We start from the raw sequence: 16,875 nt of genomic DNA, 5'->3' as shown, positions 1-16,875 counted from the left end.
AGCTGCAACAGCCTGAGGAAATGGGTGGGACTTACCCACATGGACGAAATGTGATTGGCTATCAGCATAGGCAGTGATACGTGAACACAGGTATAGCCTATCACAACAATAGCCGCCCGAACCAGCCCCCCAGCGGACCACAACGCTGTTGGCCGTTGCGATAGACTTTCCCCCCTTTCTTGTTCTTTTTCTCATGGCCCGGCCCACCGGCCCACCGGCCCATCGAGGAAATCCCCGGTGTCCCCGTACGCCAGTCCGCCCTTGGCTATATCTGCTCTCTCCAAAACCACCAGACTCCCAATTTCTAAAAGTTTCTTCATCGCCCCCATGTTAAAAGTAATTTCTGCACCGCTGCTGTTATGGTTACAAAACTTTACACCATACGTCATCTAATGCTGTTATTCAGCCGTTTTATATTTCTGTTTACTATGACAGCCATGACTGAGAAAATAGCTTAAATTGTGAGAATAGTCTGTAATGTCAGTTTGCAAACCGTTTAAATAATTAACCCTGCCCACACTGATACAAAACTACATTTTTCAGTGACTATCTTAAATGTGTATTACTCCAGTGATTAAATAAACCCACGTCATAAACATTTTAAGTTAAAAATTTAAGTAAAATTACTGATTCTACAGTTCAGGGGAATGGTTCCTACGACAGTAAGTGATTAATTTATATGTCACAAAATGATAAAATAGATTATTCAAATAATCAAAAAAAAGGATTGTTACATTAACTGATAAATAAAAAATCATTAGGAACAGCCATAGTCCGTGTAAAGAGAGGGTTAAGATAAACCCAGATAAACCAACAGTGCTGGTTATCACTAACAAGGCGTCAGCTAACTTAAGTTTTTATATTAATGTTTTGATTACCCTATGCAGTCAGTGTCGAGAGTGAGGTAGTTTTGGTTCGGCTTCTTGAGAAAGCTGTGAGCAGGAATTGGTCAATTCCAAACAGGTACATTTTGAATGGGCACTGCACTAGTATAAATAAAATTGACTTGACATGGCTGCAGCAAATTGGAAAGTTAAACCACTAGAGGTCAACAAAACAACTCCTTAAAGATTACGGAAGCCCATCTACCTATTCTCCTATTGCATTTATTTCATTATACAGGTCAAAGAGCATTAAAAGATCCAAATGCTAACTACCAGACAATATTCAACTGTGCAGCAATCTGCAACAATGAGGTATATGTTAAAGATACAAAGCCCAATTTACTCTCATTGTATTTATATTTCAGTGACTGTATGTTGTAGATTCCACTCAACTTTCATAATGCACATCTGTTTTGCACAATTAACATTATAATGAAATGAACAGTGACATAACATAAATCTCAATACATGTTTTGTATCTAAAAGAAAAATAAAGTTTAGTTTATGTGTTTAGTTAATTTATGTACATACATACATAAAAGTATGTCCATAAGTGTTTTCCTGAATAAAAGTACTGAGGCAGTGGAATACATTTCCACTCATCTTTCTCTCCCAACATTCCTTGGCAAATAAAGCAAGTGTCATCATTCAAGTATGGTAGCTTATTTTCAAGTGTTACCTGTGTGTACCTACTTTGTCTGCTAAAATAGTAGCTGCTCTGTTGTGTAGAGCCACAGACCTCTCCATGATAATTTTACATCCTGAACTAAAGATGGATGGTAAGATAGTTAATTCAAACCACGCTCACAAAAATATAAATTTGGGGAAAGTGAGGCAGAAGATGAATAATGAATCAAAAAGAAAAGACATCTGCAAATTCCATGCAATTATAAACGAAAATTACACATCAGTGCTTACTAATTTAACACCAATTATTCATTGTGTTGAATGAATATATCTTTTATTAATAAAATGGTGAGGGGTGAGTGGGAGATAAAACACCCTCAAATATAACTTAAGCCATAGAAACCACTATTTTAACTGCAAGCACTTTCCCCAATGTTCATGGAGCATATTTTCACTAATTAACTAGATCTGTGACTCTTTTGTATTTTCTAGCATTTACACAGTGTCTTATGGCAGAGGAAGTCTCCAGAGACTTTAACAACTGTAACCTGCCGTGCAATCTAATAATTTTTTGGAAAAAATTATTTCCATGATTTTCTGTACATTGTGGTGCCGTTACTATGGATACTATTGTAATATTAAATGTATGGGTGGGAACACAATCAGTCAATATGTGTTATCCTGCTCACTAAATAACCAGTGTTAGTTACTAACCCTATTACTTGAAATGAATGCTCAAAGTCTGAGGTCTCAAACTCAAATTAGCTTGGGGCCACTTCACAAGAAAACGTAATCTTTCTGAAGATTTGTTTTTTTTATTTCCATTATTAACATAGTCATTCAAAAATGCAAACAGCAGTGTATTTTAGCCAAACAGCACCCATTATCTATTAGAAACATTTATTAGGAAAATTTACACTAACTACTGCATAACAGGCAACATTGAGCATCCGCATTGGTGTGGAGGCCGTGGTGAATCTCAAAGTTGTAGTCCTGTAGTGTCTCCAGCCACCGGGCCAGCTGTCCCTCAAGTTCTTCAAAGTTGAAGAGCGAGGGATGCATGATCTGTGTCCAGGAGAAACCTCTGCTCATAGAGGTGCGGTCAGAAGTGGCATCGACCCAGGATCACAGCCAGGGTTGAAAAAGCAATTCTTCCCTAAGGGAGCAGCTGAAGTAAGTGATGACATGTTCACCCTGTTACCCTCTCTGGGACATAACTACACTGCCCATGTTGCTGGAGTCAGTGTCCACGATGAAGGGTCGCTGGGGATCTGGGTAGGCCAACACAGGAGCTATTTGAAGGTGTGGTCACAGTCCTCACCCCATTGAAACGCCTGTCCTTTCTGGGTCAGCCAGTGTGGTGGGCTGGCAATAGTGGCAAAGACGCAGACCAGCCAGGCTGATAGCGTTGAAAACTCCCCTCAGTTGGCCAGTGTATACAGCACTTAAAGATAGCCAGAGCGTTGCAAAGGCCAAACACTGGCCTTAAACTGCCATAGCCCTTGGCCAATGGACAGGGCAAGTCTTGGGGTGTACCTCTGATGGCAACGCCACCTGTCAGTAGCATGTGCGGAGATTAAGGGATCTGAACTAGTGAAAGCCAGCAACGTGGTCGAGTGTGTCATCATTAGGCAGTGAGTAGGAGTCTTTGCATGTGAATTCGTTGAGGAGGAAGTAGTCGCAGCAATGTCAAGTGCCGTCCTTCAATGTGGTTGGCAGCAATGATTTAGAAAGACTTTTTCCCTAACATCCTGGCGGATTCACCTGTGACTGTGGTGATACAGAGCTTGGTGGGCCTCCAACACTGTGGTCTTAGGCCAGCCATTATCAGGCACTGTTCTAGAGCTGACTAGAGAGATGGTGGACCCAGTGGCCACTAGGGCTCTGCTTGGGGTGCCATTAAGATTGCCCAGAACATGTTTGACCCTCTCTGCTTCCACTTCCAGCCAAAGGTTCTTGGCGCCCACAGGCGGATGTGTTCTTGGGGTCTTTACAGATAGAGCCCCCAAGCTCCTCCTGTGCTGGGTACCCCTGGGTACCCCTGTGAGGGCAGAGATCTGCAGTGTAGGCACCCAGACTCTCTCCCTCTTTTCTTTGGCGGCTGATTTGTCTCTGGAATCATCAGTGTAGGCACAGCAACTAAAATTATGCTGCATGGCTCTTTAAATAGCTGGTCAGTTGGATTTCTCTTCTGGTTTGAGGTCTGTGAGAATCTGCAAAGCTTTGCATTCCAGAGTGAGGGCAACTTGTACTGATGTTTCTTCTGCTAACCAGTTGAGCAGCCATCTGTTCTTAGATGGCCAGGCCAGCATGTCTGCTCTCTTCTTTGGAAAGCCACCCTTGATGGCATGTAGGTGTGTGATGAGTTATTCTATCTCTTCTAGCATGGCTGCATTTTGCATCTCATTCCTGACACCAATAAAGCAGTCTCAGGTAGAGAGATGAACTCACAATAAATGCTCTTTATTTTGCACCATGGCACAGCTCTAACAATAAGACACACTTGCATCCACACAGGCAGGAGGCCACTAGTAGTGTAAGTGATTTAACTCATGGCTGCAAAAATGTCTTTTACACAAATGGCCTCAAACACATTGTCTCATGCATGTTGGGAAATTCTACTCCACTCCAATATCACACATTTTTTTAACCTTATAACCTGATAACCTTATTACTGAAACATGCATTATCTATGACAGAAATACACTCAACATCAGAAAGGGAAGCACAAGGATTGGATTAAGTGGAGGGGACCTTATCACAATTTCTGCCCACACATATCTTCGATCAGCCAGCCAGACCAGCTGGACCAGACATCATCCCAGGAAGAAAGAAAAGAGAGCTGGGATCTACGTAAGTGGATGGACAGTGCTCACCAGATGTCGAATGTTCGATGTTAAGAATTGTCAACTATATTATCTGCCCAGACAATTGACCAGGTTGTTTATGTTTCTGTGTACATTCATCTGGATGTAAAGTTCAGGCTGTTTTAAAAATGTAAATTCGATTGCTGCCTTGAATATTCATCTTAACTTAAATGAAGCCTGGTGTAACTTCTCTTTACTCGTGCCATCTAAGTCACAAGCACAGTCTCCCACATTCCCTAAACTCTTCTTCATCCAATCACAACCTGTCACATTGTCCTCTAGTCAATCATTTGTAAACTGTCAAATCAACAAGTGCTCTCTCTCTGCTGTCATTCAGCTGTCATTTCAGCATCGCAAAGACATTACGACCCACCTCCTCCCCTTCACCACCTCAACCACAGATGCCTGGTCATCTCCAGTCAACCTTCAAGTCAGAAGTCATTGAAGTTATCCCACATCACGCTCCATTCCTCACAACACGACCAGTGTCTAGGCTCCGGGGTCAAGTCTCTTTCATACTGGAAACCCCTACCTACTTCCTGACAGGGTCTAGGTGCCAAAGGCTACTCCGTCTTTGACAATAAAAATGTATCTTACTTAACACACATTCTCATTCCCAAATCCCAACTGGCCTTGAGCTTCAAACTATGAGGCTCTAGCTACACCCCTAGGTTCAGTAATGCACTTGAAGGGCTTCAGGGTCAAGTTTTCATTATTATGTAATATACTACATCCTCCCAGATTTTCAAAAAAAAGCTTGATGACAAAAAATTCATATCAAGACATATTATGACTAGGTTTAGGCACCGAAACTACTTGGTTAAGTTTAGTAAAAGAACATACTTTGGGTCAGAATAACTAAATTAAGTCTTGTAACACAAGTTACTTAACTCACGTCACCTAAGATACATGATGTAAGTATGTCATTCACGTATAGTAAGTGACGCCACTTATGAACAATAACTTACTTATGTAACATACATTAAGAACAAATCACCTTTGACTCTTGGATGCAAAACCAAGTCTCTAGAGGGAAAGTCTTGTGTATGACTCATCCAACCACCCGAGTCACCCATTAACTTTGCTCTTTATACTACTGCAGTGGAGGGGTATTGCAAGAAGTGATGCTAGAGGGGTACCTGCAGCATCAAAAGTTGGTGTGTGGGCCACTGACCAAGCTGCTGTATTTGACATGCTGGGAGTAAGAACAGGCTGCACAAACAATGATACAAGGAAATTCCCATGAATATCAATAACAAGCAATAAATCATTTATGTCTACATGACTGATCTCTCTCTGACAAGCTCCCAGTCATGATCAATTTAACTGACAATAGCTCAAAAGTGATCGGAAGGCACTTTTGGCAAGTAGAAGCTTTTAGAAATAATGAATGAAATCAGTATCCCTATAAAGTGAGCTTTTAGTTGAAACGTCACAGTTCTTTCGTTACAAGTCATTCAACTACTTTTTAAACTAAATTTTGCTGTATCTTAGAGTTAGTTGACTGGATTCAATAGTGCATAGTAGTTATGGGACTGTGTGGAGGTGGGCGTGTTTGAGGTGCGGCTGCGGGAGAGAGGGCTCAGGAGAGCAGCGCCAGGTGAGTGACTGGCAAAGCTGGCACATGTTTACTAATCACGGTCTCCCTTTAAATCTAGTAGCGTGCTGGACCTCAGAGGAGAGATGCACGGGAGAGCAGCTGGGAGAAGCTGCAGACGGAGACGCATGAGACGCGACCGGACCCCTTCTGTTATATTACTTTATGTTGAGTGTTTGAGCAGAATAAAGACGGGCTCGAAACCAGAACTGTGTGCGTGGTTCCTGCCGAGATTACCCACGGTAGCACTGGAAAGGCTACAGACTGTAACTCAAATTCAATTTAATTTCTTTACATCTTGGAGAGCAAGAAAAAGGCCTACATGAATCAGAGAATAACTTCAGTTTGAACACACAGGCGCATTTTCCTCGACAACTGATTCTCCTTGAATGTTGTGCAAGAGTCACTGCACAATAAATACAGCCAGTGCAGCCTTGGTTAAATGATGCTTTGATTATATTACCGTGTTTAGGTCAATGGATCCTGTATTGAACATAAAAAATAATAACAATTAATCTCCCAATGTGTCACTGGCAGTTTCTATCTTACCTGTCACTGTATGCAGCAGCTGTGGCAGCAGTAGGCTGGGCGTATCTGTAGGCAGCGTAACCACCCTGGAAACACACACATCAAAACATACATAAGAGGAAAGGCTGTGAATTCAATATTATAAATATTTTTCTCTAACAGTTTTCTGTTGTACTTAATGCCACATACTAACGCAATGAGTGGGACATACTAAAATAAAAACATTGCTTTTTCTATTTCCTGTAGACTTTGAGACCATTCCAAAATATCTGTGATTGTTTTTGTCATTTGCTGTTTTGTTCCTTTAAGCAGATGCAGCATAAACATGCATATTCATGTACTGTATGAAGCATAACCATATCCACAAATGCACCTAAATACATATAGTGTATGTAAAAATCTGCAGGCCCATTTGTTGTTGAGGATTGAGGAGCGATGAGCAAACACACAGGAGAGCTGCCTTTTTATCGGACAACACGCCCCCTTAGTTATTGATTGGACGTTGCAGCCGATCAGACTGATCTGATTAGCACAACATGACTGGAGTTTCATACCAGAGTGAAGTTAACAAATTAAACTCAAGTGTATCACCATCAAGTTTTATATTTAGTTTATTTTCTAAAAAAACTTTCTACATTTCTTCACTTCAATTTCACTGTCTTCGAACATTTTTTTTCATGGTCCGTTTTACACACGCGAGGCTGATTATTTTCTGAGCGTTGGGTTTCATATGTTACATCATTTCAATTTTCCCTGGAACATTTAGCTTAAAATTAGTTTCCAGTGTTCAAAAGACACCATAATCACATTATATTTAACATATTAAATGATGATTTCACAATCAGAATATCACTGAATACAGAGGCAAATAATGAATCAATAAATAAATGCACTCTATCAGTTGAAATGATCCCTGTGCCTCTGAGCAGGACCCTGTACACAGTATAAATACACAGTACACAGTGTAAATACAGACTGCAGCTTGTTCTTCAAGTGCAGGTGGCTTCAGTTACACGAAAATTAATAATAAGGATATCAGCCGGATCATATCCCAATGTCTAATGAGTGATAAAATTGTGAGAATGAAACAGGAACTGAACTCACACAAACCGCAAAAACCACTATGCCTAAACCTATGCCCATCCACGCACACTTCTGGTGAACAGATCGCTCAGTTTACGTCGCCTCCAAGTCATTGTTCACTCAGACACGTGTCGCAGTAGCAGGTACACCAAATTTGGAACCTCAGAGTTCAGCTCTGACCAAATCACATTGATTAAAATAGACGTGTTAAGTTGGCAGACGCTATTCCGTCATTGTTTCATTCAAGTCTTGTGCGGTCATCTCCACTGACTTTTAAATACCATGGTCATGAGTCTGAGTCTCTCTAAATTTTGGTTCACTTATATTTTCTGTTTGTCTAAAAGCGAGTTCAAATACCTAAACGCTGACAAAAATACAATATTGTAGTAGCAATGCTAAACCATTTATTAATTTAATTAAGTCGGCCCAAAATTTGGCAAATTTACCAAAAGCAGTACAAGTAAATATTACATACATTTCATAAACATATGCAAACTATTCACAGGTGCAAACTATTCAAAGATTCATGAAAGTAACCAATTAGCTCCCTGAATTCCGTAAATGAACCTGTGCCTCACTGTTGAGCTCACTGATCTATAGGTCAGTCAGATATGAAGAAAGAAGGATGATGTTGGCGTGGCAGTGAGTGTACAAGTATAGCAGAGAGTTGTAAGGAAAAGGAGCACTTTACAACCCATGCTGCATTCACCCATTCACACACTCATCCATACACAGATGCAGTGACTACCATGCAAGGTGCCAACCTGCTCATCAGGAGCATTTCAGCACTTATGCAAACTCTATCCAAAATGCCTCACCATATTTCTATAGTCACTCCTTCACACACACATACACAGTCAGCCAGTCAGTCAGTCAGTCAGTCAGTGTGTATATATGTATAGCACTTTTCATACAGAAAAATTCTGAGTCTGCACACACACATATACACAGCAAGCAATAACAAACATGAACTTAGGGACTGAGGAAGCACTATCTGGAGTAAAATAATCATGATGGTCTTTTACTCAACTCCATTCACAACAGACCACTGATACTTAATTTGTTATATTATTTTCAAGAATACCGTTTATGCCAGTGACATATCTTTTACTTTTAGTTTAAAAACCATACAAAATAGTTAGAAAAAGCCAATCTTTTTATGTTGTACTGTCTCGGTTAAGTGGTGTTTTACTCATTATGTTTTCATGAAACTATTGTCCTATGAAAATCGAAAATCAAAATGTATCTTTTTGAGGTGGATGGAGTGATGCAATGGACTGCATATTTTGGGGTTTACTTTTAGTATAAGTGATATTATTTTGTAATGTCTACACCTGAAAACTAATTATTTCTTGTTTGTTTTATTTATGCTTGTTATGTGATTTTGCTTTCTCAATAAGTTTTATTGATGCCAGTTTTCTTTTAGTATATGTGGGAAGCTAGCTGTACTAGTGTTTGTCAGCACTATGTCACTGTAGTGCTGACATGGTGCTGTATTCTGCGTGACAGTATTGTTTAGTGTCAGCATCACAGTGTCATCTAATATACTCTGTGAATCCTACACTCTCTCCAGACCTGCCAGATCAGTTCCCTCCTCTACACATCACAACTACTAATTAAAACAGACTAACATGCATAGATGCAGGCACACACACAACACGCCAGCAGCAGTGAACACATACAGCATATTCATGTTCAACCAAATTACAGCATACACATACATAGATGAATACACAACAGCAGTTAAAGGGTTTCTACAGTTTCTTAACAGAAACAAACAGCAAAAAGCTGAACAAATCAATATTTTGCATTTATTTTATTTTAGACATTGGAAATGATAACTGTAATGTGAAAGGTGTAACTCTTTGTGACAATCTCACATGATTACCAACTCTTTTTAGCCTCCTTTTGCTCATCTTGACATCGTCAACAGCTTTACCCATTTTGACTCTCATAAAATGTTCCCAGCAGCAACAGGCAGCTGTTTTCAGTTAAAACACTCTGATAAACCCACTGTACACTACCAGTCCAGCACCAAACAGCAGAAAGACACAGTTAGAGACTAGCTTGTCAACATAGTTGAGCATTTAGCAGCTAAAGAGATACATTTTTCTGAGGAGTTAGTGGAGCCCAAGATTCAAGGTTCAAAATTACTACTACACAGACAAATGAAATAATAACCAATTCCAAAAAAAAAAAAAACTATTGAAGATGGATTCTGACACCTCACAGCCAAAGGAAAGAAGCGGCTCTGTTGTTAGGTTGAAATGGCAGATGGCAGCAATGTGAATACAGACTGTGGCTGGGGTGGGTTTTGTCTTTTAGTACCCTCTGGGCTTTGTGCAGACACCTCACTTCACCAATATCACTGATGCTCTGTAGATGGGTAGCAATGATGTTTTGGGTGGTTTTAATCACCTGCCACCTTCATCAAGTGGTCACAAAAAGGACTCCAAATTAATGCTAATGTTGCTGAGTGTCTGGTGGATATTTGCTGACACATTCATCATAACAACTTTATTTCCCACATCCTCATACCTAAACGACTAAATAGTTTATTGTCATAACAATTGTCAGTGTCTCCCAAAACAACATGGCCATTAAAAAGCAACACACATACTGGAACTTTTGACTAAGTCAGACATTTTGATTAAGTTCAGGCAAAAAAATGACTTAGTTAGGTTTAGGAAAACATTGTGGTTTGGTTACAATCACTATGTTGCTTCTGTAAGTTCTCTTACTGTTCATCTTCTCTATATTACCTGTGTAACTTAACGTTACATATGTGATGTTACTTTATTATGTTAGTAAGTCAAAAGAACACACCACTGACTTCTGGTTTCATACTAGACACAAACAGCATCCTGAATGAAAGTCCTGTGCTTCTTTCCCCAACCTCCTCCCTATGCATACTTTTTATTTACCATGCTACTTCTCCTCACTTCCCCCTTTTCAGCTATAATAATTACTACAGCCATAAGAGGTTGTTGCCTAACAATAACTGTAAATATGGGTCATAATTAAACACATTTTCATTGCATTTTCAACCTGTTTGGTCATTTTACCGATGAGAAGAGGCTTTTATTACAAGGACAACATCATGTCATACTACTAGTAAGTTTGGTGGCTGAGACAGCTCAACGCGTTGCAACTGGACAAAAGCAGCATGTTTAGAATGAAACATAAACACACTTTAAATAAACACAAGCAAATGCAGAAATATATTATTATTATTAAATTTTTTAAAGAATTGTTTGACATTCATTGGAGTATTGACAGTAGAGACGGACATGAAATGGCAAAGAACGAGGTGGTTGAATGGCACGCTAGAAAGGTCCCAAGTCAAACCTGTCATGGTCTGACCGTGGCAGTCGGGGTTGTTGTGTTTTTTATGTTCTCCCCCTGTCTGTCTTCCCCCTCCCTTTTCCCTCACCTGCTCCTGTTTACCTGTGTGTCTGGACCTGTGGGCGTGGCAGCAGTGTCAGCAGCAGCGGAGAGGCGCACCTGCAGATCATTCTACTCATCATCCCCTGCCATATAACCCCGGTCTCATCTCCACTCCGGCGCCAGATTGTTCCGCCAGTTACGGTGATTATTATCAAGGGCCTCTAACCATTATGTTAGCTTTGTATTTTCCAAGAACTAATATTCTACGTCCCACGGATCTCCTTGTGTGTTTTCTCTGTGAGCCCCGTCTCATATGATTGTGTTTGTTCTACCTTGTGGCAGAAAACTCCAGCGCCTATTCGCCCCGGCTTCCAGAGTTCTACCTGAGCAGCTCCCAGACGACCTTACCTGCCTGCCTGCTGACCAGCCAGGCTCACTCCACTACATCCCCCTCCGCTCTCTCTGCATTTGGGTCCAGACAGAAACTCGACATAACAAAACCAGAGTCATATCCATTACATAGTCAGTGCCTGAAACTTCTTCATCACCACATAGCTCTATTTCTCTTGGTTTTAACATTACAATTCCAAGATTCAAAAACTATTATAAATCTTGGTTAGACCTTGGGTTAGCCTTAAGCTAAGGTGTGTTCATCAGTATTTAGCGTATGTGTGGACTCGTCAGTCATGTGATTTTGACTTCCATCAGACTTGAGTCATCAGTATAAAACTTGACGAAATAAAAAAAATGCCACTTTGGTTTGATAGTAGTAGCTCTTGATTTCCCTGACACTGTAGCCTCACAATTTTGAATGACTCGACATTATCCAAAGATTTTGTTTTAAAAAAGTTGAGTTTTGGGGTTCATTAGCTGTACATTTTGATGATCTCACATATAATTTGAATCATTCAAGCTACATTGCTGTAGTCAGCAAAAAATGGTGCTACATCTACTAGTAACATGATCTTTTCCTAAACCTAACCAAACCTTGATGGTTTGACAACATAAATAACGGTCCAAAAGTCATAATATGTCATAATGACTTAACTGTTTGCCAACAAGCTTTACTTTAAAAGTCTAACCGGGCGTAGCATATATCCTTCATTGCAAACTTGACTGCGTAGGCCTTCATGTCCTAAACTGAAGCTAGAGGGGTGCAGCATCATATTTTGAAGCTAAAAGCCACTGACCAAACTGCTGTATGGGAGTGAGAAACTGATGTGAATAACAGCTCTACTACATGGCTGCATCACATTCCTGCTGTAAAGGGGAGCTGACCATGGCTACTCAATGCCTGTCATTCCACCAGACACTTTCATAAGCATCCCAGAAGCAGCTCTCCGCTCTACTCTGCCTACAACTCTGCCTAGTCTATTTTTGACTGGCATAAAGCTGCACAAAGCAGATCATGCTGGGCACGAAATCATACATGGGTACAGCATAGAGAATCTGGTAAATTTTCAAAATAAAACATCCTGTGCAGACTCCTGATCATATATCACATCAAAACAGAAAAAAATAAATGATTTAACTATGTAGCATTATTAACCAAGGTAGAACAACCAAAGTCAAGGAAAAATGACCAAATCAATAATATCTGAATCAACAATATCGGGCAGGAAAATCTCTCTACTTCCGAAACGCTCTGGGTGTGGTATGACGCCGTGCAGCGGATGGGACAAAGCCACACTACAACCGGAACATGATGCAGTCGTGCCAGGTAAAATCAAGCTGCCGCTCCAAGGCACATTGATCATTTTGCTTTGAAATGTAAAAAAGTTGAAAGTTATAAAAAATATTTATTACTTTTTTAAATTTACAGCACTAACTGTTCCCTAAATCTTTACAAAAAAAACACAAGGACATGATTGGACTTCACTTTGACTTGGTGCTTGTTTGTCTTGACTTGAAACTTGCAAAACAATGACTTTGTCCCGCCTCTGGTTTTAAGTGTGAAAAGTTGTATGTCTGCATACCACAAGCAGAGTTTCTGTACTTGCTTATATTATCCTTCTGCTGTGTTTTCAGACTTTGCATGCAATGAGCTTTCTGTGCCATCACATATCTGCATTTGTTTCTTTACTCCATCCAAACCTTTTGTATTTTTGCTGAGTTTAAGTTTATTTACTCATTGTTAATACATAAACAGTTATATTACAGCTTGGTAGTCTTTGTGTTTTTTTCTGTTTGCCAGCAGCTTGTTGGCTGTATATGGTGCATGGCTGAGAGTCCCTGCTTTAATTTATCATAAAACAAAAGCCATTTTTCTCTTTTCCAGGCTCAGTGACAACTCCAGCACTTCTCAAATCATTTCACCTTCCACCCTTCCACGCTCTATGACTGAGACACTGTGTCTGTCTTGACATGAGCAATGTATTATTACCACTATAAACTGTGGAGGCAAGTAAGTGATACTTAGTGCATGTGATGATGGGCCGTGGCAGGAAAATGAACAGGTTGGCCTGTGTTAGTCACCAGCCACTGTGGACTGTCACTCCTGACTGAGTGACTGATGGCAACCCTAAAGCTCTGTGTCTGTGTGTGTTGTGTTTGGAAAGAAGATTAATAGTTGGTGAGTGTGTGTGTATGTGTGTGTGCGCGCATATGGTCAAGGTCTGGCCACTTCACACACACAATCTCACATAGGGAACGTTCCAATCCATCACATTTGCTGATTCACTTAAGGAAAGTAAGGCTGAGCAGGACTCCGCTTTCTGTCTTTCCATCTATCTTCCATGACTGGATATTTTCAGCAAAGAGGCTGCAAGCCCAAATTCATGCTGTGGCACTGACTTCATGCAACTCACATTCACATTTCTTGATCTAACTGTAAAGTAAGGAATCTCTGTCTTTTAGCAAGTGGACAGCCTACAGAAACAGCACCATTGGAAATGAAATGATGTACTGTAAGTTTGCCAAATTATCTTATGATGTCAGAATAATGTTAAAACAATTACAATTGTGATGCTGGTTGATTGAGCTTTTCTTAAAAGCCTCTAATTGGCCCATTGTGAACAATACGTTTTGAATTGGCACTGCACAAGTAGAGTAAAATCTCAGATTAAAGCCACTACTCAAATAATGGCTGAGAACTGATCCCATCTGAAACTAAGGGGGGCTCTCGGAACATAGCATCTTGCAAAACGAAGTACATTATAAGACAGTACACTGGGTAGCATGCTACAAACGTCTTTCACAAAATGTCAAGACTATTGTTTCTTTACATTCTATTGATAATAACAAAATGATAACAACAATTCTGGCCATATCTTACAAATTGCCCTTTTAATAACTCATATGGTAAATTAATCAAAAACTAGAACTGATTTCATCAGTAAGACAACAAAGTCGCGTTAATTACTGTGTAAACTGATAGGGATACCTATGCTGAATTGAGCCGTGAGCAAATGTTATAGTTCAAGTCATGACGGCAAAGCAGGAATAGTTTTCCACAGGACAACATGAAAAGGTGAAATGGAGGTTACCTTGATGGCATGTTGGAGGTGTGTTAGTTTGCAGAAAACACAGAAAACATCTTGAGTTTCAGATCTACTAGACATCATTTAGACGCTTAAGAAACAAGTGCACAGCTGCAGTTAGGACTGCCAAGTCAACATGGTATCTGGACATTATTAATAACTCCTATTCAGATCCGGAAAAATTTTGGAAAGCTGTCAATAACATTCAGGCCACTATTCCTCTTCCCTCTTGTGTCAAATTTGATGGCTGCTTATTGTCAGAATTGAATGACTTCTGCTCAGCTTTTAATAAACATTTTGCTGCCACCGCTCACTAAGTTCAGGATAGTCTGACAAGGACCCCTCCCACAATTAATGATTGTGTATATATGGCTATCCCAGAGTCCCTGTTATCAGAACATTGTATCCTATGTCCACATCAGCCTGGTTTACGAGCTAATCACAGCACCACCTCAACTGCAGTACACCTGTACTTAATTATCGGTTTAGTCGGAGGAAACACTGTGCAGCGACAGTATATTCATAGATTTAGCGAAAGCATTTGATACAGTCGATCATTCTCTGCTTTTAGACTGTTCTTTATAGGCCTTGATAGGGATGTATGCAGCTGGTTTCAGAATTACTTATGTGATAGATGTCAGTGTGTGAGGATTGGGGAGCCCAGTCTGGATTCCTTCCAGTTACCACAGGCATGCTGCAGGGATCTATTCTGGACCCTGTCCTGTTCACCATTTACACCAATTGAATTTTCTCTTCCCAACTTAGTTTCCAGATTCATCTGTAAGTGGATGATACTATCTTGTACTGTATTGCTGATTCAGTTTGATTATCAATCAAGAACCAGCAACGCTCCTTTAATGTATTGTAACATTCACTTATTAACCTGAAGTTGATACGTTTTCTCAAGATCCAACATCTCGGCCTATCTCAACTATCAAGGGTTTGATTATTGAAAGGGTTACAGAATACAAGTATTTGGGCAACTGGCTTGAAGACAAATTAACATTTAAATATCTTATCACTTTATTGGCCAATTGTGGCAAAAAATAGCCTTTTTTATAGAGAAATAAAACGAACTTTCCTTTGATTTGTAGAAAGGGGATTATTGAATCAACGTTCCTGTCAGTTCTGGACGATGTGGATGTAATTTACCACCACACTTAGGCCCTTATATTCTGTTTATCATTCAGCCTTGAGGTTTATCACTGGAGATAGCTACAACAGTCACCATTGTATGATAAGGTTGGCTGGCCCTCTCTGACTGAGAGGCACAATAAGCATTCATATCTGTATAAACTGTATAAAGCCCTGATTAGAAAACTACCGTCATACGTCACATCTATACTGCTTTACCCTGGTCCACTTTAAACTCCTTGCAGCGACTGGCTGGCTCTAAGTTCTTCATGCCAGAGCTGATCTTGGAAAGTTTGCTTTGAGTATTAGTGCAGCAGTCTCATGGAATCTCTTGCAAAAAGAGTTGAAATTGAAAACTTTTGGACACTTAATTGGTTTTGTTGATCTGTATGGTTTCATATGATAAATATTTTTGCTGATTTGGCTTGCTAATTTGTATATTTGTGTTTTTTCATGGTGTAATCTCTGCATCATTGTAAATTAGCCCTCAAAGATTTATCTGAGAATCTTAAATAAAGGTCTACACTGCATCATTTTATTCATTTTCTGACATGATCAGGATAGGAAAATATGGTTCCTACATCTCATGTGACCAATTTCTACCCAATCATGCTTGGTGTAGGCTTTGATGATGAACGTAATTCACAAGCACAGCTGGCGTTCTCTATCCTGCCTCTTGACAACATTTGAAGTGACATGGAGGTGTAGCGTGAACTTTCTCACACAAGGTCTACTGAGTTAAAGTCAAGTTGTTTATATTGCACTAGTAAGCAAAGTTATTGTTTTAACTGGTTTAGCTTATGGCCTTCACTGTTGTGTAGGCTTCCAGTTGTGCTGTCTTGTAATTCTATTTTCGAATAGTGGGCTAGACTAGTAGGCATTTACCAACCAGACCTTTATCTAAACCAGTTTGCTTCACCGCCAGCTAAACTGTATTTAATATTACAATACACCAGATTAAAATCATGAGTGAATAATTTGGCACAGTGCACTGAAATCAGGGACTGAAAATAGGGCCTCTTTTTTTGTCATTTATTGAAGAATTGATACTGAATCATTAATGACACCAATAAATTTAAAGATTTATAAAGAAAAATAATTTTCCCTTTTAAAGTTGAGCTGAAATGAAAAATGCCTTTTTTAACCATTTTAGATAACATCCATGGTCACATTGTGCACCTATTTAACAGTATTTGCCAAAGAACATTACAAAAAATCTATTTCTTTGTATTTTATATTGAAATCGGTCATGATTACACATACACTTACATAAGCTTCAACCAGTAATA

The 16,875-nt window shown here is 39.7% G+C and overlaps 1 protein-coding gene across 1 annotated transcript in view; it reads right to left on the bottom strand.

The window, feature by feature from the left end:
- The window catches only part of rbfox1 (RNA binding fox-1 homolog 1), a 196,655-nt gene that overhangs the window by 23,386 nt on the left and 156,394 nt on the right, over positions 1-16,875 (bottom strand). Inside the window, exon 10 of the mRNA XM_073494853.1 lies at positions 6,525-6,589. Within this exon, the coding sequence (XP_073350954.1) occupies positions 6,525-6,589 (65 nt within the window). The remainder of the gene's footprint in view (positions 1-6,524; positions 6,590-16,875) is intronic.

This window comes from Pagrus major, chromosome 23, assembly GCF_040436345.1.
Source record: "Pagrus major chromosome 23, Pma_NU_1.0".
Classification (NCBI taxonomy): domain Eukaryota; kingdom Metazoa; phylum Chordata; class Actinopteri; order Spariformes; family Sparidae; genus Pagrus; species Pagrus major.
Note: the sequence above shows the minus strand (reverse complement) of the source record. Positions and strands in the feature narration are given on the sequence as shown.